This window comes from Vicugna pacos, chromosome 3, assembly GCF_048564905.1.
Source record: "Vicugna pacos chromosome 3, VicPac4, whole genome shotgun sequence".
Classification (NCBI taxonomy): domain Eukaryota; kingdom Metazoa; phylum Chordata; class Mammalia; order Artiodactyla; family Camelidae; genus Vicugna; species Vicugna pacos.
In genome coordinates this window covers 32206093-32230844 of record NC_132989.1, presented here as the reverse complement: position 1 = coordinate 32230844, position 24752 = coordinate 32206093, and the positions used below count along the sequence as shown (strand labels likewise).

General features: G+C 38.0%; 1 protein-coding gene and 1 long non-coding RNA gene across 8 annotated transcripts in view; one reads left to right on the top strand and one right to left on the bottom strand.

The window, feature by feature from the left end:
* LOC107034508 (uncharacterized) overlaps positions 1 to 24752 on the bottom strand; it is a 340267-nt gene that overhangs the window by 156117 nt on the left and 159398 nt on the right. The window lies entirely within an intron of this gene.
* The window catches only part of CCDC192 (coiled-coil domain containing 192), a 175509-nt gene that overhangs the window by 7423 nt on the left and 143334 nt on the right, over positions 1 to 24752 (top strand). For 3 of the 6 annotated variants that reach the window (XR_012069828.1, XR_012069835.1, XM_072957531.1), the window contains exon 3: positions 18010 to 18174. Coding sequence is in view for 4 of the 6 variants with exons in the window: in XM_072957531.1 (XP_072813632.1) it covers positions 18010 to 18174 (165 nt within the window). In the remaining 2 variants the exon portion in view is untranslated. The remainder of the gene's footprint in view (positions 1 to 18009; positions 18175 to 24752) is intronic. The other 3 variants (XM_072957533.1, XM_015247658.3, XM_072957532.1) reach the window with 2 other exon arrangements.

Here is a 24752-nt window from a genome sequence, read left to right as displayed (position 1 = left end):
TTAACTAGTTCTGGTTAACTGTGGTAGGGAAGACTGGGATGAAGGATCAAAATCTCTCCAAGGGTGTGAAGATACCTTGACCATCCACGCAGAGTGAAACATGCTCTACCTTTGTGGCACCGCTATCTGGAGACGATGGTTCCCAGTTTGCCTTGAGTGACCTGAGTTGGTCTCTCAATAGGACTTTTAACTGTTCAACTCTCCCGGTAAACTGTGCATTCTTAAAGCCTTTATTCATTTCTATGTCCCTGGGACAAAATTTTGGATATCAAAATGGCATTCCATCAGTACTATTTGAAACAGAACAAATGGGCTGAGCTCCAGATATAGCACTGAGTGACTGACAGACGCCAACCCCCTGAATTCTTAGGCAGCAGATAGGGGTGGTTTTTCAGAATCATCACTGTTGTACTGATACTTTTCTTGCCCTTTGCCCCTCCCTTCCTCCTTTTCCTCTTTCTCCTCCTCCTCTTCACTATTAATATTGTTATTACTATTATTACCACTTTAGAAATTAAGAAATTTAGAGTCAGGGAGATTGAGGGAGAGTCTAGCTGTTGAGTGATTGATGAGTCATGTATTTACTGTACAGCAGGAACATTATGGGATAAGCCAGTGAGAACTTATTTAGATGCATTTCTCATGTGCTAGCTGTCCCGTTTATCTGGGCCTTTTTCCTTTGGTCCTGTTGGAGGATTTGAATGTTATTTGAACTGCTGCCTTTGCTCCACTTTAACATTCTTTAACAGATAAGGGGTAGTGCTTATAAATCACCTCATGTGAAACCGTGTAGGAAATAAAAATTCTATTGCAAAGAGGCTTGACCTGAACCGGATAGCTGGCTTAGGGTTTCTCACCCTGAACTACTCCTGAGAACTAGGACAAGTAGAAATGAACGAAGTAAAACCTCAGAGGAACGTAGGTTACGTGGAGTGGCACACTGGAAAGTGAGAGTGTGGGTATGAATTCATTAGTGCTAGAATATGTGTGAAGTATTTCACTAACTGTGCAGAACTAAGCTTATTATAAAACTTCATAAGCCATTTAGTGTTCAAGTTGTGATTCTGTGATGACTTCATTAAAGAATTATTTTAAGTGCCAAAGATATTGAAGCACTTTTTAATTTTTAATTTGGTAAGTTCAAATTCATAGCACACTATATAGTAAGTCAGCTTTATAAAATAACCTTAAATTAGCTAAAAAATATTACATTTGATAAAGTGGGAAAGGCAAGCGATACCTTAAATTGTGTCCACGGTATAACTTCTATTCTTCCAGTACTTGGTATCATCAAGTATTTAAATATAATAAACTTTTGCAGGAAGCATATATTTGGTCATGTTTCTGACATTTCTAAATTTTCACATTCTAAAACGGCTTTTAGAAGAGTTTTCCCTCTGATTGAACTTTCAAATCATTCATAAATTATAGTTTGTTCATATATCACTTGTGCTTTAAATGAGCATGTCAAATGATTTAAAAGAGACATTCCTATTTATCTTTAAATGATATCAACACAGAACTGGGTTTCTATGTATATTTAAGGATTCAGGCTGGTGTAAGAGATAGGTTATTTATTTATTTTGCAACTCTAATAGATGAGAAATGCTATCTCAGAACTTCTTGTTTTGGACTTTTCATTCTCTTTCCTTCTTTCATTTTCTTTCCTTCCTTTCTTTCTTCTTTCCCCTTCCCTTCCTTTCTTTTCATAAAGCATACTGGACAAATTTAAGGTGTACAAGTTGTTGAGTTGGGACATACGTGTACACACATAAACTGGCATCACAGTCAAGAAAATGAGACTTTCCATCACCCACAGACGTTTCTCATGTTCCCTGGTAGCCCCTCTCATCCACTTCTTTCACCTCGTTTCCAAGAAAGCATGGTCTGTTTCACATCACTGTATATTATTCCGCACTTCCTTGAGCTTTATATGTATAAAAAATTATACAACATGTACCCCTTTTACTGGCTTCTTTCACTCAGTAAAATGATGCTGGAATTCACTCATGTTTTAGTGAGTATCAAGAATTCATTTTTATTAGTAAGTGGCATCCCCCTGAATTGAATGTGCCAGTTTAGTTGATCCCTTCAACCCACTGACTGACATTTAGGTTATTTCCAGTTTTTGACTCTTCGCAAATAAAGCTGCTATAAATATTCTCGTACAAGTCTTTGTATAGACGTATGCTTTCTTTTCTCTTGGGTAAATCCCTGAGAGTGAAATGGTTGAATCACATGGTAGGTGTATTTTTAACTTTCTTAAAAACTGTCAAACTGTTTTCCAAAGTTGTGGTATCATTTTACACTCCAACCAGCAGTGTATTAAAGTTTTAGTTCATCCATATTCTCTCCCATCTTGGTAAGGTCGGCCTTTTAAATTTAGCCATTTTAATAGGTGTGGCGTATCTCATCGTGGTTCCAATTTGCATTTCCTTAATAACTGACGGCGTTTGAGCACCTATTCATGTTCATTTAATAAAACATGGTAATGTTCATTTATTCAACCTGAAAAAAGTTTTTTTTTTCCCCAAGAAAGAACATAGATAGTCCAGAAATTGAAACTTTACTTCTAGGGACATCTGCTAGTTATCTAGACAGCATTTAACGTTACTCTACCCAGGAGAGCAATGTTATCTCCTCAGATACTGAGACATGAGATGTTTGGTGGAGTTTATACTCACTGTTCAACCTCTTGTATAACTACTTTCATGCTGAGATCCTGTGATAAGTGAGGGGCTGGTTCATATTATGTTCTCTTGCCCCTATCCCACCTTTGTCCCTAAACAATCATCTCAAAGTTCACCTAGTTTAATAGCCTAAGTTCTTTAAGAACTTCAACAGAAATTTAAGGTCAAGCAGCACACAGAAAAGCCATAGTGATGGCACCATTATATCTATTTTTTCCTTTGGCTACTATCAAGAAAGATCAAAACTTCATTAAAATTTTGGAAGGTTATCAGTTTCAACTGGCTAATGGCTTATCTTGATATTTTATTTATCTGAATAATTTATTTCTTCTTCACAACACTCATCCTAGGTGGGGGCAGAGGGACTCTATTCATTGTAGTTGGTAAGGGGCCCTCTGGACGGAAGCTTTGCCCAGGAGTGCACTTCTGCCATCCTGCAAGCAGACATGAAAGGAGAAGCGAACTGCACAGAGAATACTCTGCCCGCATGTTACACACACCACTTCTGCTCCTACTGCATTAATCAAAACAGTCATACGGCAAAAACAACTTGAAGGACTAGGCAAATGAAATCATATCACGCGCCTAGGAGAATTTTTAGAAAAATTTTGGTGGACAAAAATTACAGCAATATAAAACCAGATATAAAAAAGAAAATTAAACCTAAGGAAAGAAAGGAAATGCTATAGATAGATACAAAATAAAACATTACCTCTAGAATCTCTCATTTTTAAGTTCTATTTAACTTGAGAACAGAGACCATTAAAAAAAAAACCTTAGTTTAAAATAAGGTTGCCCAAAGAATTAGGATGTATCCCTTAGAAAATGATCCTTCATAAAGAAGATGTGGTACATATACACAATGGAATGCTACACAGTCATAAGAGGAATGAAATCATGCCATTTGCAGCAACATGAATAGACCTAGAGAGTATTATACTAAGTGAAGTCAGTCAGATAAAGACAAGTATCATGTGATATCACCTATACGTGGAATCTAAAAAAATTATACAAAGGAACTTTATTACAAAACAGAAATAGATTTACAGACATAGAAAACAAACTTGTGGTTACCAAAGGGGAAAGGGTGTGGGAGGTATAAATTGGGAGTTTGGGATTAGCAGGTACAAACTACTATATGCAAAATAGATAAATAATGAGGTCCTACTGTATAGCACAGGGAATTATATTCAATAGCTTGTAATAACCCATGATGAAATATATATATATATACACACACACACACACACATATATATATATAAAAAACTGAATCAATATACTGTACACCAGAAATTAACACAACACATATATGCCAATAACATAACATATACTTCAATAAGAAGTTCTTATTGGAAAGAATATTGAAAATGTTTCATATTGTTAGTTTTAAAAGTTTATTAAACAACATCTATACTTGGAAAAAAATGATCCTTTATAGGCAATTGGGCAACATGACCTATTTCATTTTTAGTATCTCTGATAGAGTAAATGTAAGAAACAAAAGGTCCTGTTTTCACATGCAAATATGTTCCTTTTTTTTTTAAATGTCAACAGGCAAAGAAATTTAGAAAACATGTGGCACTGAAACAGATTGTTTACAGATAGTTTTCCAGAATTTCCCCAAGAGGCACCAGTGGCGCAAAGGACCTCTATAAACTGAAGCATTTGAGTCTCTGCAAATTTGTTTCATCAGCTGCCCGTGACATTTTTTCTCTATTTGGCTTCTCCAAAAGGCAAAAAGTTCCAAACAACGGGCATTATTTGGGGAAAGCACAGTAATTTGTGCTGTGTAGTGCTGACATATTTTATTTTCTGTGAGGGTGGAAACATTGAGAAGTTTGTGTGTATACAGGGAAGGAAGCTGTGAAATGTAAAAAGGGGACAGAGTTTAAATATATACATATATTTAACTATACAAAGCTAAATATATTAGTTCAAATTAATGTTCTGGATAAACTCAAGCTTCACGTACAATCTGCTCATCTTCTAAAATCTGAATATTTAGATTAGAGGAAAAGCGTGTTTTGGGGACCATGGAGTCAGCCTGACTATGAGAGCACATTTCAATTGCTGTGGTCTGAAGAAAAATACTTGACCAAACTCCAAAATTTCCTGAGACAAAATATCCTCCCAAGGGGCTAGGACAATTACTCAATCTAGCCTTTCCCAAAGGAGTTAAGTCTCCCTTTGGGTGGCCATTTTTGGATGCTTGGAGGGAACTTGGAAGAGGGTGGGCTGATTAGGGAGTGAGAAGCACAAGGGTGCAGGCTCTCAGGGACAAAGCACAAGGGTGCAGGCTCTCAGGGATAAAACATGGCCTTTGGCTGCCCTCAGTCTCATCAGGCAGATTGGATAACATCAGCTTAATTTGTTTCGATAGTTTTGTTAAACTGAAATTTACTGCTGGAGACAATTTTTAAAACTTAGATATTACATTTACCTGTGAGTTTGACAGACATAAAAAGTATTGAAAGTATCACTACTGGCAAACGTGTAACAAAAGTCTGATTCTCATGTACTGTGGTGGGAATATTAATTTGGGGGATGTAATTTTTAATGTGTATCAAGTATACATTCTTTAAAATCCAGTAACCATTTTTTCCATTTATATTAATTAAAAAACAAGTTCACAAAGAAGCATAAATATGCTTTTAACAGGGTTGTCCAATAGAAGGGAAAACTATATATACATGTAGCAAAACTCACTGTGACCATTAAAAATTATGGCAACTTTTAAAGTTAAAAACTGTGGAAAATGACATTTATTATTATTCAAATATAGTTGGTACCTGTGACATATTATTAATTGAAAAGAATCATAATTTAATCATATATAACCATGTAGAGTATGAATCAATGTTTTATATAATTTGCATCTTCAGGCACACACACACACAAGTCTAGAAGGATGTGCACCAAACATGGTGTCTTATTCTGCCCTGGCTGCCATAACCAAATACTGGAGACTAGGTGGTTTAAACAACAGATACTGATTTTTCCCAGTTCTGGAGCCTGGGAAGTCAGAGACCATACAGATGGTTGCCTAGTTGCTATATCCTTACATGGGGGAAGTGAGGAAGGGAGAGAGAGAAGGTGACAGAAGGGGAGAGCACTCAGGTTTGTTCTTATAAAGACTAATCCCATCATGAGGACCCCACCCTGAGGACTTCATCTAAACCTAATGACCTCTCGGATGCCCCATCTCCCAATACTATCAACATGGGGAGTTAGGGCTTCAATGCATGAATTTGAGGGGGCCTGGGACACAAACATTCAGTCCATAATAACACGTGACAATCTCTGGGTTGTAGGATTCTGGATGATTTTCATTTTCATTTTTATACCATTTATATTCTCTGAATTTCGGAGACATAATGTGTAGAAAATTCATGGCACAGTAATGATGCTCAATACATGTCTTTTACCCTTTGTCTTTTCTCATCCTTAAAATATTGATACATCTCTCCTCTCCTTCTCAAACTTTTTCACATTTTGAGCTCCTGATGGATAGGGAGTTTGATAAATTCAGCTTTATCCTCCAGGATTTAGCTCTGGACCTTACATATAAAAAGCACTCAATCAATATATAAATGATTTTCACGTGTTTGTTATTGAATAGCTGGACACATTTTTCAGTTAGAGAAGAAAATGCTCTTGAATCATACACTTAATGCAAAGGAAGACTAAATTGTAAGATATTTTAAAATTAAATGTAGTTCAGAAGTGTTTTTTTAGAAGGGAGTAAGCCTTGTTTTGCCTGCCTCAAATGCTTAAGGAAAATACTATAAATTCTAGAACAGTCTGCTTCCCTAAGGGCTATTTCTACTTGGACTCTTCCTTAAAATAGAAATATCTGTGTCCACGGTGACTATATTCTGATCCTATTAATTTTTCTCTTCTGAATAAAGCATTTGACCTTTTGCTTTCAAATGTGTCCTGACATTCTTTTTTTGACAATCACGCTACTGAAAATCTACACAAAGTCTCCCATAATAACTTTCTTTGCAACTGCTTAACATCTAACACTGAGATCTAAATGGCCCAATCTCAGAAGTGCTTTTTTGGTGAAAACAGTCTATTACCCACAAGGTAACTTTCAGATTACTCGATGTCTTAATCCTTAGTATACTAGGAAAATAGTCTTCACCATTTACCATCTGTATGAAATAACCCCAATAAATTTTTTTAAAAATCATTTTCAAATAACTCACAGAAGAAAAAAGGCAGAGGTAAAAGAACCTCATCAGAAATTTTGGTCAGAATTTAAACACAGCAAATCTTTGTTATCAAGTAAAAATTTTGACATATAAATGTTATAAAATATGGAAGACTACTGTTACACCTCTTCTTAACAAAACACAAAAGCCCAAGTTCTTATCACAAAATACTGTGTGATATAGCCTATCTTTATGAGCATACCCTATTTCCTTTTTTGTCCTTAGAGATCTGTTTTTCACTCATTGATTCATGACCTCAAGGACATTCATCTGAATCTCTAGGAAGTCAGGATTTGAAGATGCATAGTCTATTTCCCTTACATGATTAATTCTACCATCTACTGTCTAGAACTGCACTGTCCAACAGAAATATACTGCAAGCCATTTAAGATTTTTCTAGTAGCTACATTAATATTTTTAAGAAAACAGGTGGAATACATTTTAATAATATATTTTATTTAACCTAATATATACAAAATACTGTCACTTTAACTTGTAATCAATATAAAATAAATATATTGAGATGTCTTACATTCTTGTATATGCTTGGGCTAAGTCTTCAAAATCTTGTGTCTATTTTATATTTACAACACATCTCAGTTTAAACTGACCACATTTCAAGTGCTCAACCCCACAGGTGGCTAGTGGCTATTGCACTGCACTGTGCTGGTCAAGATTCACCTTCTGATCTGCATGAGATCGTGAAATGTGTTCCTCTGCCTGTTTTCTTCTCTTTGGGCATGATGGATGCAAAATGAAAAATGCAGTATTCTCACCTGTGTTTAATGAAAGCCAAAAATGTCCTATAAAAATGGTGTCTCCTCTTTCTATCTTGAAAGATGATGCCATGCTTTTGGTAATACAATTAGAAATTGAGAGATAATGATTACTTTTACTATTATGTTGTCCTTCTAGTCAATTCCACAGTTCTTTTTGTTTTCTTAGCCTTTTTTTTTTGAAGCCATAGTTGGAAATAATTGAGGAATAATGATAAAAAATAATTCCTAGGATGATTAAGTAGCAATATATTTCAAATATAGGAAAAATAAGATCATTAAGATTCCAGAATGTCTTAGATTATATAAAAGGTTCCAATAGATGTGTATGATACTTGCAAGACAGAGTGAGTTTTATTTCATTTTAAAGATATATATGTATACACACACACACACACACACACATAGATATATATATATATATATATACACATGCATTCGTTGTAAGACCTCTAAGAAAGAATAAAATCTGTAAAATATAGATGTTTATGAATAGAATGGCACAAAAACCCTCAAAACTACATTTGGGTCCAAGGAACTCTGATGGTATACTGAGGGCTACATTTTGTTAATTAAACAGTATGTGAGGAAAAATTTCAGAGATGCACTTTTTAAAAAATCCTTCTTTCCTTTTCCATTAAGTTTCTATCTCACATGAAAGCTTTTCCCAAGTTTTCACCCCAGAGGTTCCCTGGAACACTTCTGCCTTTAGCCCTAGTTCATTCTCCTCTTGCTCTTCAGTCTCCCGCTTTTCATCTCAGAAGCCCAAAAAAACATGACTACCAAGAAACCATGAAAAAGAAGAAATGGAGCAAACCAAGGACAAACCCTCTTTAAGCAGGCAGATGAGGGTACAGGCTGCTCCCTCTTCTAACATGTTTTTGAATTTCTGTTCTCATATTACGCATAATGACTTACTTTTGCAACAAGGAGTAACCAGGCCAGGTGTAGCTACACAGTGCCAAGACCACCAGAGTTTCTGAGAGTTTCTGGTCTTTATGATCAAGGCTCGGGCTCTTTCCTAAGCTGTGAGCTCCTAGAGCTACATCATAGAAATAAAACCTAGAGTTTAAAAGGAAAATAATTTTTAAAACTTCCTTCTACGGGTCAGGCGTTATGCTGAGCATTTTTCTACAATTACCACATGTAACCATCACAGCTGCCCTTGTTGAGATATCATGTCCTCTATTTTTAGAGGTAAGGAAATGGAGACTCGGAATAATTAAATTACTTGCTTAAAGCTACACGAACAATTAGTAATAATCAGTCAGATTCACATTTGAAACCAACAGGATCCATTCTAGTTAGTATTAGGGAGAAAATGGATTTCAGAAGATCCCTAGGCGAGTCAGAGAATGAGGCTTGGAGACTATACCCAATTTCCTTGCCAGATTCTGGTGAAGAACCTGTTATTGCTGCCACTGGGCACAGGCCCACATTCTTGCCACTTCCCCTGAGTATGAGATGCTACTTCTAAGTCACTGCAGCTTATGAAAGCAGAACGACCCTGTCAACCTGGCCAGATTCCATTCTATTTGGCACCTTTTTCATACCACTCTCATTGATACTGAATTCTCAGGCTGGTGTGTCTGATTTGGGGAACCTAAGTCACATGCCTATAGTGGGGTGCAAAGGAGGCTGGAGAGGGACTTCCTGGTTTACACTTTGGGGAGATGGGATTCACGAGATGGGAAATTCTCCAAACAGGGAAAGATATAGTGTGATAAATGGCCACCACAGAGTGCAAGATGAATTAGATATAATGATCTCATTTCACAGGTGAGAAAACTGAGTCCCAATGAGTAGCTATGCCACCTTTTCTGACGTTCTGGCCATGCCTCTTTTGCTATTTTGACTGGGAGACCTTAAAAGAAGTGGAAATTTACCACAAAAGAGAGCTCTCATATTTGTCCTCAGCTTACCTTATCACACTGGAATGTGCTATGGAAATTGTTGCTGAACTTTTATCTGATCCAAAAGGATGCATAACACATTTCTCCTTCAGATCTTGGTAAAGAGGGGAGTCTGAGCAAATGCCAGGCTGGTTTGGGGTAAGGGGGGGTTTATCATGGAAAAGTTTTCTCAAGGAACATCAAGTTCAACCGAGGATTTCCTTGCTAGTTCTGGGAAAAGCACCATTAGAGTACCGACGTCCTTATCATTGCAGTTAAATTTTTCGGATTTTTTTAAACAAAAGTTAGTTATTTAGAGCCTAATAGTCACTGGCAGAAAAAAAATTACCTTCACTTTGAAACTGCCAATCATAAAAGCTTGTTGTTGACTACACACTTTATAGCAATAATTTAGTCACAAAAGTAAGTTTGAAAAACTTCAGCTTGGGCAATAGAATTCCATCACTGTACTCATAAGCTGACCTGAAAACCCCTGTTCCTACAGGTATATGCATTTACCAAAGCACTGGGAAACAGTGGGAAAATGAAAACACTGTTGTTGGTCAACATGCCAAAGCACTCAGAATCTGCACTTTTGTATGATGTGTGAGAAAATAAGTAATTCTATCACAAAAAACTCAATTATTCAAAGTGCATTATCTTTACAAATGGGGAATGTATCTGCATTACATATACTCCACTACACTAAAATTTAATTTAAAACAAGTAGTATTTTTCAGTTTTTAGAGGAATCAAAATCATTTCCTTCAGTAATATCATTTTACTATGTTTCTTCCTTTTCCTAACTTTTACAGTTTTTATTATGTTCAATCTTTTTTTCCACTTTGTTCTCACAACAATCCTGTGAAATAGGTAGTGTAGTTAAATTAATTTAGTGTTGACTTCACCCCATAATTTATACATTTCTTTTATAATTTTTTAAATTTTTAAATGTGGTAAAATATATATAACATAAAATCGACCATTTTTAACTTGTAGTTCAGTTGTTTAAGGCATGTTGGCATTTTTGTGCAACTAATCTCCAGAATTTCATTTTGCAAAACTGAAACTCTACACCTACCCACTGAATAACAACTCTCCATTTCACTCTCTCCTTTAGTTTTTAAAAAAATCAAAATCTTTTTTTAATAGCAAATTACCTTGCTATGTATTTTTATTTTTTTTATTATGAAGGAAATATATTCTCATTATTAAAATCTTTACTTCATGAAAGATACATGCACCCCAATGTTCACAGCAGCACTATTACAACAGCCAAGACACAGAAACAACTTAAATGTCCATTGACAGATAACTGGATAAAGAAGCTGTGGTATATTTATACAATGGAATACTACTTGGACACAAAAAGAATAAAATAATGCCATCTGCAGCAACATGGATGGACCTGGATATTGTCATTCTAAGTGAAGTAAGCCAGTAAGAGAAAGAAAAATACCATATGATATCACTCATATGTGGAATCTAAAAACAACAAATGAACTTATTTACAAAACAGAAACAGACTCACAGACATAGTAAACAAACCTATGGTTACCAAGGGGAAAGGGGGTAGGAAAGGATAAACTGGGAGTTCAAGAATTGCTAATACTAACTACTGCATATAAAGTAGATCTTTAAAAAATTTCTTCTATATGGCATGGGGAACCACATTCAATACCTTGTAGTAATCAATAATGAAAAAGAATATGAAAACGAATATATGTACATATGTATATGACTGGGACATTATGTTGTACACCAGAAATTGACACATTGTAACCAACTATGCTTCAATTAAAAAAATAAAATAAACTACCCAACTCATTCTTAAATAAAATAAAATAAAATAAAATCTTCACGTGATGGTCAGCAGGGCAGGTTAGCACTAATTGCTGTGTGGTTTCAGGTACAGGAAACAGGGGTCCCTGGGAAGGTATGCTATTTGCTGTACTGTCCAGAAAGAGAAGCCACTTTGTTTCTTTTGAGTTTGGGGCATTTCTCTAGGAAGAGATTGTTTGTTCATCTGCATTTGATCTACAACACAGGCAGTGAGAAAATATCGATATTCTCATTAAGATTTGGTATTTTGTTTTAGAATAAAAATTAAAGGAGCTGGAATACACTATTCCCTCTGAACTTGTAATTTGGGCTACACGAATAGCACTGAAAGAAACAACCTGAAAGTACATGCAAAATTGCATGCTCGTGTGCTTATTGTGTATGTGTGCAAGCATGTGCAATGGCATTTTTTTTCTAGTAAGAGAACTGACTGATATTATCAGGTGTATCTGTGACGCTCAGTTTTAAGAAATCAAATCATAAAACCAAAATGGTTGAGGGCTATTTTAAGCCATGGAACAAATCCTATAACATAATATGAGCTCCAATTCAGGTCTCCCCTAAGTCAATCCCTGCTTTACTGTTAACTTTAAATGATTAGAAGATACATACTGTTTAGTAGGTCCCCTTTTCCCTCTGACACTATTTAGACGCAGTCTATAAGGACTTATAAAACACCATTGTTTGAGACAGATCTGGAATATGTGAAAGCAGGTTAGGACTGCCTTACTCCTCCTAATATTTACCAGCATCCTCATCAAAGAGAAACGAACAGGGCCCCAAAGCACAGAGCAATGTATTATGAATGAGTATAAAAATGTTAAATTAACCACCAAACTTTTGACATTAGTTTGAGTTTTACATAAAACTAAATCCTAGAATTTTGTATTGGAGAGAAATTTTAAATGAAGAATCTGGTGAGTATATTAATCCTGTCTGTTTGGTTACTACTTATTCTCCACTGCTTAGCACAGTACCTGGCAAACAGTGAGCTACCAATACTGTTTAACTTTAATGAATTGAATTGCTTTGAATTAAACTAAAATGAGCTGGCCTCTTTAGAGTTTCAGGTAAGCCATTATCATATGCCACATGGCCATTTTTCTTTAACTTTCAAGCCAACAATCTTTCTGTAAGTTAAAATCTGGGTCAACAATTCCTTTTGAATACCTTTTTTATTCTATCACTGATGCTATAGAAATGGAAAAGGAGTTAAATCTTTCACAGGGTAAAAGGCTGACCTTTACAAATGTGTGTGTGTGTGGGTTTTTTTTCTAGAATAATAGTATCTTGGAATCTTGCTAAAGCAACTTGATATTGAATTCAGGTCCATCTTGGACCTGGTCCAGGGGAATTCAGAGACTATAGTTCTAGAATGACCACCTGATAAAACATCCAGTGTATAATTTGATAGAGTCTCTACACTTAGATTTCACAAACCAGTAAGAATTTCCATCAAAAATAATTGGGGTTAGTTCTTGTAGGACTGTCAACTTTTCAGTTTTTCAAGGGAAAAAAAACAGTGAAATACAATAATTCCCAAAGGCTATCACTGTCATTCATTAAAGAAACATCTTTTTACCACCAAAATCTATTGGATGATCATCATCTCAGAATAAACAACAGTCTTCTAAATGGAAAAACGTGGGCTTCATGAAAAATTCACAATGTTCTTAAAAGTTTGCTTTTGTCCTTTTCCTGCTGACTGGTGAAAATGTTATCACAAACTAACACTGACCTATGGGCTGGCATTTGGGGAGCACAAAGAGAATAATAATCTTTAACGACAAAGAATATGAAAACAAATACATGTCTATGTATGCATGACTGGGACATTATGCTGTATACCAGAAATTGACACACTGTACCTGACTATACTTCAATTAAAAAAAAAAAAAAACCTTTGGCCAGAGATTTCTTTGCTTCTCCCTCCAAATCCACTCTCATCCATCCCTCATTGCTCTTTGCCAGGGAGCTGGTCTCTCTGAACTTGTCATAGAGGCTCTCTCGCCCTCTGGCTTCTCATTGGGTTTAGCCCAAGAAAGATACAGATAGAAGCACAGAGGGGGAGAGGAGAGGAGGGTTGGGCTATTTGTTCCACTGGTCCATTCACCATAACTGCCTGGGTACAGATTGGCAGTGGCTGTATTTTTCTGCCCAAGGTCTCAGTTCACAGGATGACCCTCTCCACAAGCTCCCTTTCTAGATTCTGCAGTAACGCTCTCCCATAACCTCTCCAGGTCATGGTAATAAGGCAAAGAGTATCTTTGTATCTCACCATCCTTTGTTGACACCCTTAACTGTACCCATGCTGTTCCCTTCATTAAACTACCCTCAGTCACTCCATTGGAGTGGCCATCTAGTCCCTGCTGGGACTGGACCAATACACTTTTCATTGAAAGATGAAAAAACTGAGGCCCTGAGAAGTGAAGCCCAAAAGTCACATAGCCCAAGTCACATAGTCAGTGTGAGTCCTGTCAGGTCCAGAATGTGGCCTTCCAGATTAAAGCAAGAGTTCTCCTCAGTCAGGGTTCATCCTCCCATGACCTCCCATGACCTCCCATGACCACCTCCTTCATAGTTGTAGTAATGGGCACATTCTGGAATCTCTTTTCATTGGACTTTGACAATAGTTCAAGCTTTAAATTTAAATGTCTCATAAGGTAAATAGTGACACAATACCAAACACAGAGGAATACTGTTTTCACTAGAATGGACTAGAATCAGGAAAACTGAGTTGCTAAATTGTTGTCTAAATTAAAATTGGCAATTTAGCCTAAGGAGCTATTGCAAAAGCTGAGCACAAAAGGACACAAGAGTGGGTAAGTTTTCACTGTAAAGTAAATTCTGATCACCAGAGACTGGGGAAGGGATGAAAAAATTTGCCCAGGGGTAAGAGCTTGAGGTGGGGGGCTGTGGAAAGACTTAAATCTACATGAGAAATATGAGCAGGTTGTAGAAGGGTAAGGAACTTAAGGGCCTTTGGCGATTGTTGAGGGGGAGAAAGGAATGGAAAGCTGTAATAAACAGATGAGACATCAAGCAGGAAGCTTGACTACTGAAAAATGTGTTGAAAGCACGTTTCATCTGGCAATAAGGAAGCAGGAAGTTACTGCACTTCTGGGTAGGGGCTGCTGCCGGAACCCTGGACATGAGATGCTTCAGATTGCTAAAAAACATTTAATTGTCTTACACTGACCCATGTCAAGATGCTTTTCTGTAAAGGTGGAATTTGCCATAACCACATCTTGATTTAGCAATCTTGCTTTTAAAGAAACGTACACACATATATTTAACGTATTAACTTTGTTCTAATCGCATACTTGACTGAGTTTCCCACTGCTGTGGTTTGATCATTTGCTGTTACAAAAGTGCCTCCATAGGGACTTTCTATTCCCAGGGTTTAAAAATAAGCAAGAAAGTTTTAATATCAAATGATTCTCCTGAAAGGAATTAGGATGATAGAGTTATTAATAATAATATTAATCGAGCACCTCATCTGTCCAGTTATCCGATTTACCGCATTATTCATCACATCAGCCCTGCCGTCATCACCTAAACTCATAGCCACCTCCTGGCCCTCTGCTGGACTGTCTGAGCCCTGGCCTTGGCAAGTGTACTTTCTCTGGGGCTCTGACCCCTGGCAGTGTTTTAAGCCAGATGCATGGAAAGTACTGCTCAAAGAAGTCACTGTTACAGCCTCTCAGCAAGAAGGACTGCTCCTTCTGGTGCAGTCACCTTCTTTGACTGCTGGGCCTTCAATCAACATGTCTTTATTGAGTTCCTACTAAACACTCAATGCAGAGCTATTGGGCCTCTGCATGCAGGGCACTTTCTAAGTGCTGCACAAGGATTCAGAGCAGAATGGAGGATTTGGATCAATCAGAGACCTTGAACTAGTCCTGAAGGATGTAAGGGATTTGTATGGTGAGGCGTAAGAGCAAGGTCACTGAAGACAAAGAAATAACTGACTTAAAAGTAAGGAAGGGGACAATGACAAGGTACTGAGATGGGTTAGAGAAATCAAGAAAAACTAAATTTTAAAGAAGAGTAGATTTCCCTCCAGCTTCTCAAGAGAGGAGTCATTGCAGCCAAAGAAAATCTACTCTTAGCATTTTGCAGATTTGTCAATTAGCAGACTGTTAACTTTAACACACACCTAATAGTCTACGGTATTTACCGTAATCAAAGAGTATTGAATTTTTCATATTCTGTAATATTCTTTTAATTTGATCATCCTGGTTATCTTAGACATATGCACTTAGATTACTGATGGATATTTAGGTAGAAAATTTTAAGACAACAAATTGAAGTTAAAACCTGGAATACCCGCTGAAGTACGAGAATTTACCATTTGGAATTCCACAGACACAGGTTCAATCCGCAAACAACCATCTGTATCATATATTTTCACTTTTGATCAGTATAATTCACTCATCAATTACTTTAACTACCAAGACACTTTCGTGTTCGTAAGAAACACAAATCGTTTCACGTTGGGTGTGTCCGCATGTGCCTGAGGCAGAATGAACGTAGTGGTGTGAGTCTCACCTTTCCGCCCTTCTGCCCTCACATCCTTGCCAACTGGGATAACAACTAACTAGGCCTGTCTAGGGTCTGTGAAATTACACACCTACCTCCAAAACTTCTTAACCCCGTGTATATACTTCTGAATGTATATATTCCTGAAGTTATTCTTGGTTTAATTTTCATCCTTTGGTGGCTGGGGGTTGCCTCCTATTAAAAAGTATGTGGCTTGGTGTGAGCCAGTTTTACCTCCATGTGGATGGGTTCATGGCTCTTCCGGTTAAAGGAGTGGGGGACAGGGAGGCAGGGCAGGGAGTCGGGAGTGACAGCAGGCAGCTGGGTAAAGGCGCACAAAATAGGCTTTGCATTCTTCACTGTTTGCTCAGGACTCTCCCTGTTCTATGTAACACGTGGTGATTTCTTAAATCTACCTGCACCAAAAGTCCTATGTTACTTCCTAACAGTGTCCAGTTAAGCCTGTTTCATTTGGCTTTGACCTACATACAATGCTTTTGTCTTACTGGAAATGGCTGTCCTTGTTGGCTGGGGAAATTTGGGATGTTTGGAGAAAAAGACCTAAAGAAATAGATTAGATCTTGCTGGGTCTACTCACAAAAATTTTGAAAACTTCCTCTTGAGGTCAAACATTAGACAAGAAGATTCTCCCTGGAAAGAGTGGTCCAGATGAGGGGCTTATCTTTTCTGGAATAGCTTGGCCTCTTAACAATTTTTCCTTTCTTCTTAAAAATTTTTGTAGCATAAACTATCTGTACGTGTAAATCCACAAGAATTTTGTTTTAAGGCTTGAGACTTTTTGGACTGACTCTTGAAATTACTGGAATCATGTATGGGGTGCTGAGGATCATTGGTTCAGCCCAAATATCAGTGTTTTATCCCCAAAGGCTGATGTGGGGAGAGATTGTGCAGCCGGGTGTGACCTAGGTGCCACACTGTTTTTGAGACGTCGCAGCATTTCTTTGTCGCTCATCCCACAGAATTTAATTTATATTAGAGGTCCATGGCAGGGCCCTAAGGCTCAGAGTGTGGTGTGAACAATTAGGAACTCAATGACTGTTTTATTTTTATGACTGGTTCCATTTACCACCAGATGGCTCTATTGTATCATCAGGAAATGGACACGTGTAAAATTGGTGGGCTCCTAAACCAAAGGGGAAAAAATTGATTTTTTTTTTTTCAGTACGTAGGAGTAAAGTTCTTTCTTTTCTATGGGGTTAACAGGAAGCAGCTGCAGCAGCGTGGACATTCACAAGAAAATAGGCCACACCCAAGGAGGCTATATAGGAAAGTCATAAGCCTAGTACATATAAGGTTTTCTTTTTAAGTTGTTGTATTGCTGTGTCATTATTAATTGTCACAATAGCCACAGAACAGTCAGGAAGTGCTCTAGTCCCAGAGTGCAGGTGACTGATATTTCCATACCGATTTTGCATATTCTTCCACTTGCAGATGAGGAAGAACAACTTTAGAACAATTTTGAGAGGCAAGATCTACACATTGCTGATTTGAGTCACATTAGCCATGTTCTGGGGAAGAATGACTTGATTATAAACCATGTGTTATCTTTGCATTAAGGGAACTTGTGATAAGAGGGTGATGATGAAAGGAAACAAGAGCTTCTCTGAGTTCAAATGACTATGTCCCCCAAGATCCAGGAAAATGTTAACAATATAGGCATTCTAGGTGACATCTCTCACTAGGAATGTGAAATTTTGGTTCTAACCTCTTGAAGAAAAGTTCTGTTTGTATCAAGAATAAAAGTTGCCAATTAATCAGATTTAAACATGGGCTTTTATTCAACTTTTTAAAAAAAGTTGTGCATTGTCATAATTTAATATGAATTTTTTCACTCTAGCCTTTAGACTGTGAACTGTTAAATAACACTATCGTTTTTGAAACATTTCATTGTTTTATTACTATGTTGAAGAAGAAAAGGAGGTGATTTGTGTGAGTTTATTCAGCCTATCCTTAGTCCGCAGAGTTGTTTAAGATATGCTCAGGAAATGACCCATGTCAAAGACTAATACTTGATCATTGTTTTAAAGAAGGAGTCCCTGGAAACCGGACAGATGGCGTTTACTTTGGCACAACTGGATTCCTTGGAGATTTGCCTAAAGGAAGCAGAAGAAAAGGCTAAAGCCTTATCTGAACAGGTAATACCTGCCACTGGGACTGGAAATGTATGTTCCTCGCTGTGCAGCAGAGCAAGGGTAAGTCTAAATATGCGTCTCAATCTCTGTACCTACTGATACACATGCACACACCAGCATTTCATTAATTTTAGGTATAACAATAACTACTTTAATCTATATGAACCTTTCCAGCCTTTAAAATTCCTTTCACATTTATATTTTGATTTTCATTCACCACAGCCCATGAGTTGGGAAAGCCATCTTTAAGCAAGTAGATTTCTGAATAAGCGAAACATTTGCATTATAAACAGATGAGCTCCAAAGTAAAATAAAACCTAGAGGAACCATACAGGAGCAACTTTCTCAAATTAGCTGAAAAGAGTTTCACAACCCAATACTTCGCTCTTGGGTTTTGAAACTCACAGAAGCAAAACAGGTCACAGGTGGAGCGTAGCCTCTTCTGGGCAGTCAGGTTGCTTTACAGGTCGTGCGCATACACACAAGCTCTCCGATTTCAGACACGGAGTGTGGGTATCAGTAAAGCGCAGACCATTTCTCAGCATGATTACACTTGGCAAACAGTATCGTGCCTGATGCAGATCCCACTGTTACTGCTGCCCTTCCCCACAGGCAGCGGGGCTTGGCAGAGAGCAAAGCTACTGGAAGTCCTCCTATAGCCCAGGGCACCAGTGCTCACTGTTGCTGGCAGTCAGTGGAGGAAAGAGGACAGAGGCCCTGAAATGTTACAAATGTTTACTGATCTATCATGGACATCAGACATTTGACTAACATATTTTTACAAACTTTTAAACAAGGATTTTGAGGGTTTTTTTTTTAATAACATAGGCCTATAGAGCAAAATTTGACTGCATCAGGATTTTATGTGAATGTTTACAGAAACCAGGGTGGGGAGATGTTTGTGTTATGAGAAAAAGAAGTACAATTAACATGTAATATAGGGTACACACACAAACAGCCTCCATTTCTTTTTCAATTGTACAAGACAAAGTGCATCTCGTACTTTGGGATGTGTTTACTGCTGATTGCCTAGACGTGAGAGATGCAAGCAGTCGCCCGGGGCCATAGGTCAGTTAATCAAAGGATGTTGCCCTAGGCCCAGACTCACAGGAGAGAGTTTCCATCTATCCGCATACAATAACCCTAGCTTACCAGCTGGTCTTTTCTCTAAAACAAATAAAAGCCAAGCTTCAGACTGTGGCAAAATTATGAATTACAAAGAATGTAAAGATGAACATGAAGTATGATTTCAAAGCATTAAAACTAAGAATTTCAGAGCCTGCAAACCTGGAGAAATTTGGAATAGCTAACTAAAAGAGGGCACACTTGCTCATATAAGGTTGCACTAAGAAGATACATGTTTGTACTGTAACTGAATGCCTGTACTGATTTTAATGATTTAAATCAATAAAATTCAATTCCCCCATAAAGTTACTCATCCCCTTTGTTCTTTAGAAAATATTTTTATCCAATGCAAAAAGCCCTTAATATTTAAGATTCTTAACTGGATGATCCCTTTATGTAACATCAAACAATGAGATACTTTTTTTTCAGCATTTAGCAGATTAATTATAGAAAATGGAAACTGGATTTCACTCAACTTCTTTGTAACTACCATGAGTAAGATGCTAGTTAGGTGTTTGGGGAAGATAAGTAAAGCTTTTCTACCCAAGTAGCTCATGACCAGAAGAATTACTCTAAGAGCTGGAGAGTGAGAATGGGTGTTTGTACAGCTCCCAGACAGACTGCAGAAAGCATTAAGTTGCAGGGTCTGTGTGCATTATTTTCCTGAAGTCTTGCCTCTGCAGTTGCCAAATTTGCATAGCCACGTGAATTTAATTGGAAGATGGCAAAGGCATGAGGAAAAGGAGAATTTAATGTGTTTTTTTAAAGCACATTAATGGCATTTTCAATATTAAGTTTTTAATTGAGTATTTTGTTCGATTTGGCTTAGTCTCCACCGTTACTGTTGAAACAGGTTAATCACACACAGACACTGTTCTCAAAGGACTTAATCCTGAAATTTTTGCCATGTCTATTGTTTCAGTTTACTCTTATTCTTAAAGAGAGAAAAACTGTAAGAACATTCCCCTCCCCATTCTGCTTTCAAACCTAGTAGGTGTTTTTTTAAAAAAAAATGATGACAGAAAGATAGGGAACAATACAGGGAACACATGACCTTTCTTAAGACTAAGAGATGAGATATTTCAGAGTGGAGCACCTGTCTCAGACAATCAAACGTTTGTCCACTGGGTGCCACTGTCTTCCTTACCAGGCTGTGCCACTTAGTGGTCACAAAAAAAAAAAAATCTTTACTGTTACAGACCATTTGTGCATGTGCGTGTGTGTGTGTGTCAAGGAATATTTTCTCTGGCATACATGTACATATGCTAAGGCTTCATCTAAATACTACTAATTAGGATTTGTCACAAAGATGGGGGGGAATGCTAGCTGGTGTTCACTGGAAATCCCAATCACTTTGTCAGCACTGTGGTTGGCCACCAGCCAGGTGGGCTAGAAACAAGTGGGGAGAGCAGAGGAAATGTCGAGGACAAAGATTTGTGCTGGAACTCAGGAGTAGAAGGTCATGGTATGGTAACCAGTCTTTGAGAAAAGGGTAAATCTTGATGTTAGCCAAATTCTTACCTCCTGGCTTTGCCTCTTAGAGCTGCACATGGAATGAACTCAAGAGAGATGCCCAGGGGTTCATCTACACTAAGCATCCGTTGGTCCCGGGCCTCAGTTTACTTAAACTGAACCTTTCCAGGATCCCTTCCAGCAAGGTCTCTGATGAGTCACCAGGAAAAAGGAGAAATTAGAACAGTGAGGAAATCAGGAGAGGGTGGCACTTCCTCTGTGAAGTCACACAGTAAACAGAGTTCTTTGTTGGCTTCCCTCTAGCTAACAATTATTCTTTCTTTCTCTGCAGTCGTGTCACTAGTATCAAAATAAAAGAAATATGAGATCAGGGTAATTTACAATTAAGACTTTTAATCTGGCCTGTTCACAGTTGTAAGAAGTAAGTGCGCAGCAAAGCAACTGGTCAGAGAGAGAAAGGATCGTGAGACTCCAACTCTTGTCCTGGAAAGTAATGGTAAATAATTCAAAATATTGCTAAGTTTTCCTAAAGAAAATAATTGATTATATTCCCCATAGGTTAAGATCACTGGAAGAGAATGCCTAGAAAATTAGGTAGTTGAAAGAGGACTAGGAGGAAGAGCAGGAAAGAAAGAAAAGTGGTAAGAAGTAAAAAGGTTTCAGGAGAAACTCATAAAACGCAGTTTTAGACTGTGTGCTGGCTTCAATCCCCAGTGCACACAGGAGGGACAAAGAAAGGGGCTCTGGTAAGCTGCAGTTTACCACTTAACACCAGCAAAGGGATCCTACACTTTTGTGCTCGAATCCCACAGCTGTGTGTGTGTGCAGAGGGCCACAGCAGGCCAGTTTCTGAGACACTTTCTCTGGCAACAGTGTTGGCCCATGTCTCGCATTCATCACTGGCTTCTGGTTCCCCGCTCCCAGCAGCAGACCCAGGAGAGTGCAGGCTCTTGCCCCACTGCTTGCTAGCTTTATGACCTTGGGCAACTCACTCAGCCTCTCTGAGACACAGCTGTCTTATCTAGAAGGGGATAAACACACTGGTTTCATAGGGCTGTTATGAGGATCAAATTAAGTGTACCAGGCTCTCAGCAGTTTCTCAAAAACTGTTCAGTTATCTCTGCTTCTTCTAGTACCCAGAACTGAGGGGTTCTCTGAGTCACGTGTCATGGGCTAGTGCGTGTGTGTGTGTGTGTGTGTGTGTGTGTGTGTGTGTCTGTACAGATTTAACAAGTTGCACTTTTAACTGGGATCTCTCAAAGTGTTTGAAAGACACCCAGTTGCAACACAACCTTTAAGTCTTTGAGCAGGAAAAGCCCCCCGCCACCCCGGCTTCCTTATGCTGCTTGGCTTCTTCCCCACCCAGCTTCCTCTTCTCTCCTTTCTCAGTCCTTGGCTTGGTAAAGACACTTTAGTACTTTAACCTTCATTCTTTCTGCTTCATCTCTGAAGTCTTCTGTCTGTTTCTACCCACTCTCTGATTTTGCCCAGACTGGGAATGGAATGGGCAGTGCTGGTATTTGGTCTTTCAGAAGTTTGAGGGGGAAGAAACTGGGAAGTGAGGGGAAATCTGTGATCATTTTTTCACCAAGGAGGTGAATCTAGTAATAATTACGTAGTCGAATTAGCTTCAGGCATTTTTTGGACACCATATCTAGCAAAATATTAGCTGTGTATTAAGTATGGCCTAAAACCTAGCTGGGAAAGAAATAACCTGATTTGAAGCAAGACCGAGGAGGTGGGAAACTTGGTGAGGAAAATGACCTTTTTTCCCCCTAACTATTGTTTTTTCCAGGTAGGAATAAGGCATAGACAAGACACAGCAAAGGGTCCTTCTTAATCTTTTGGAGTAGCAATATAATTTTGCCTCTTTTGTTTTCATAAAGAGAGATTTATTGGTAACCCTCAAAACGCAGAGAAATTTCATGGAGAAGGACATGGTAGTTTTATTCCACAAATTTCAGAAAAAGCACGTGGGAGAGCCTTTTTCTTACTTCTTCTTAATAGCTCACATGCCAGTTAGATAGTTTTTCCCTTACCAGATGAGAGCTGTTTCCAGAGGCCCAAAATAAAACTAGTAACAGGCGCTTCCAGTATCCTCACTCTTTACTAAACTTGACTGATTATGTTATATATTCAAAGACAATTCCTTTCTCTTTCTTCTTTCCTCTGAGATCTTTCTGTTTAAGGTTCTCCTTCATCTTAAAAAATAGCAGAAGCAATAATGGAAACAAGTCATGAAAAGGGGTGCAGTGATGGGGGTGTCTAAGTTCACATCCTATAGAAGTACATCTCTGGTACCAGAGCCCTACAATGTATAGGCCATGAGTGGAGAAACAAACATTTATTAAGCACCTACAGTGTTCCAGGTACTATGTTTAGACTGATAGACATTTCACTGTATCCACACAAGAACCCTATGAGGGGCACTATTATTATAATCCCCATAAGGAAAAGGAGACTTATAAGCATTAAGTCATCTTCCCAAGGTGAGGCTGATAATAGGACCTAAGTATTTTTAAAATTCAAAGACCCTGTTCTTTAGAACATGTGATCACAAGTCAAAGCCATTTAAAAGAAGTTTCCTAGTTAAGCAGCACTGAACAAGAACTTACTTGGTCCCCAAACTGGAACCTGGAGGGCTTGTTAGACTGCTGGGTCCCACCCCCAGACTTTCCCATTCAGTAGACCTGGGTTGGGGTCCCACCTCAAGATTTGCATTTCTAACAAGTTCCCCCTCTAAGCTGAAGTGAAGTTCCAGCCCTAACCCAAACCTAAAGAATTTTCACCCTTGTTCTGTGCCCTTCAGCTGCACAGGAACTAAGTTAATTAGTCAGGATTAGTCTTGGGTACATAAAACAAACAACCCAAGTAAGAGTGGCCTAAACAAGTAGGAAAAAAAAAATAAACAAGTCTATTTTTCACTCATATAAAGTAAGTCTGGACACAGGCAGCCCAGGAAGGCTTGGTTCTGGGCTCGGTCTCCCACACATTCACAAACATGGCTTCCATCCTCACGGCCCAAGATGCACCTGCAGCCGCAGTCATTCTATTTTTCTCCCCTGGGATCTCTCTAAGGTTCTCCTCCATCTTAAAAAATAGCAGAAGCACTAACAGAGACAAAGCGTAGAAGGGGGTGCAGTAACACGGGTGTCCAAGTTCACAGCATGGAGAAAGAAAAGACAAATGCAAAACAGGGATGGATCACTGCCAGCTGAACAGCCTCTTTTAAGAGGTTTTCTCCAATAAAATGAATTCCTACATACACCTGACCACTGCTATTTTCATGGAGGTTAAGAAATAACACTAAGAAATAATGGGTTTTCAGCTGGACACACTGCCACCCCAAGAGCATGAGGACTCTTTTACTAAGAAAGGGAGAATGGGTAATAGGTTAGCAAATATCCTCTTAGCTCAACCAACCCCTCGGCCATACTGTTGCACACACTGCTTTGTCCTGGTAACTTCTATGTTCTTCTGCATGTGGAGATCCAGTTTTCCCAGCACTGTTTGTTGAAGAGATGATTCTTTCCCCATTGGTCTTGACAAGCTTGTCAAAAATTATTCATAGATTCATGATTCTATGGATTCTCAATTCAATTCCATGGCACTCTAAAGGTGTGATTTTTAGCAGATAATCCTGGTTGTAAATCGCAGGTGACTTTTTGAGCTGGAACTTAAATTAATTCTTCTGAGTTCTTTACCAATATCCTTTTTTAGTGTGAGACCTATGGTGAACCTCTCTGGCGTATGCAATAGTTGTTAGGGATTAAATGTATCTACTAACTGATCTTTTACCTTTAGCACTTAGCATAGTAAGCAAACAAAGACAAAAGACTAGTCTGTTTGACTCTAATAACCAAAATTTATTCATTGCTTTATACCTAAGGCTTTAAAATAAGATCCCATTATTTGCCTCTTAGTGTTCAATTTAAATTTTAAGTTTAAGAATAGAAAGAAATAGATACCCAGCAAAATTTTAGATGCTGAACATGTGTATGAGTGGCTAAAAGTGATTTGCTGCATACTGAGATTGCCCC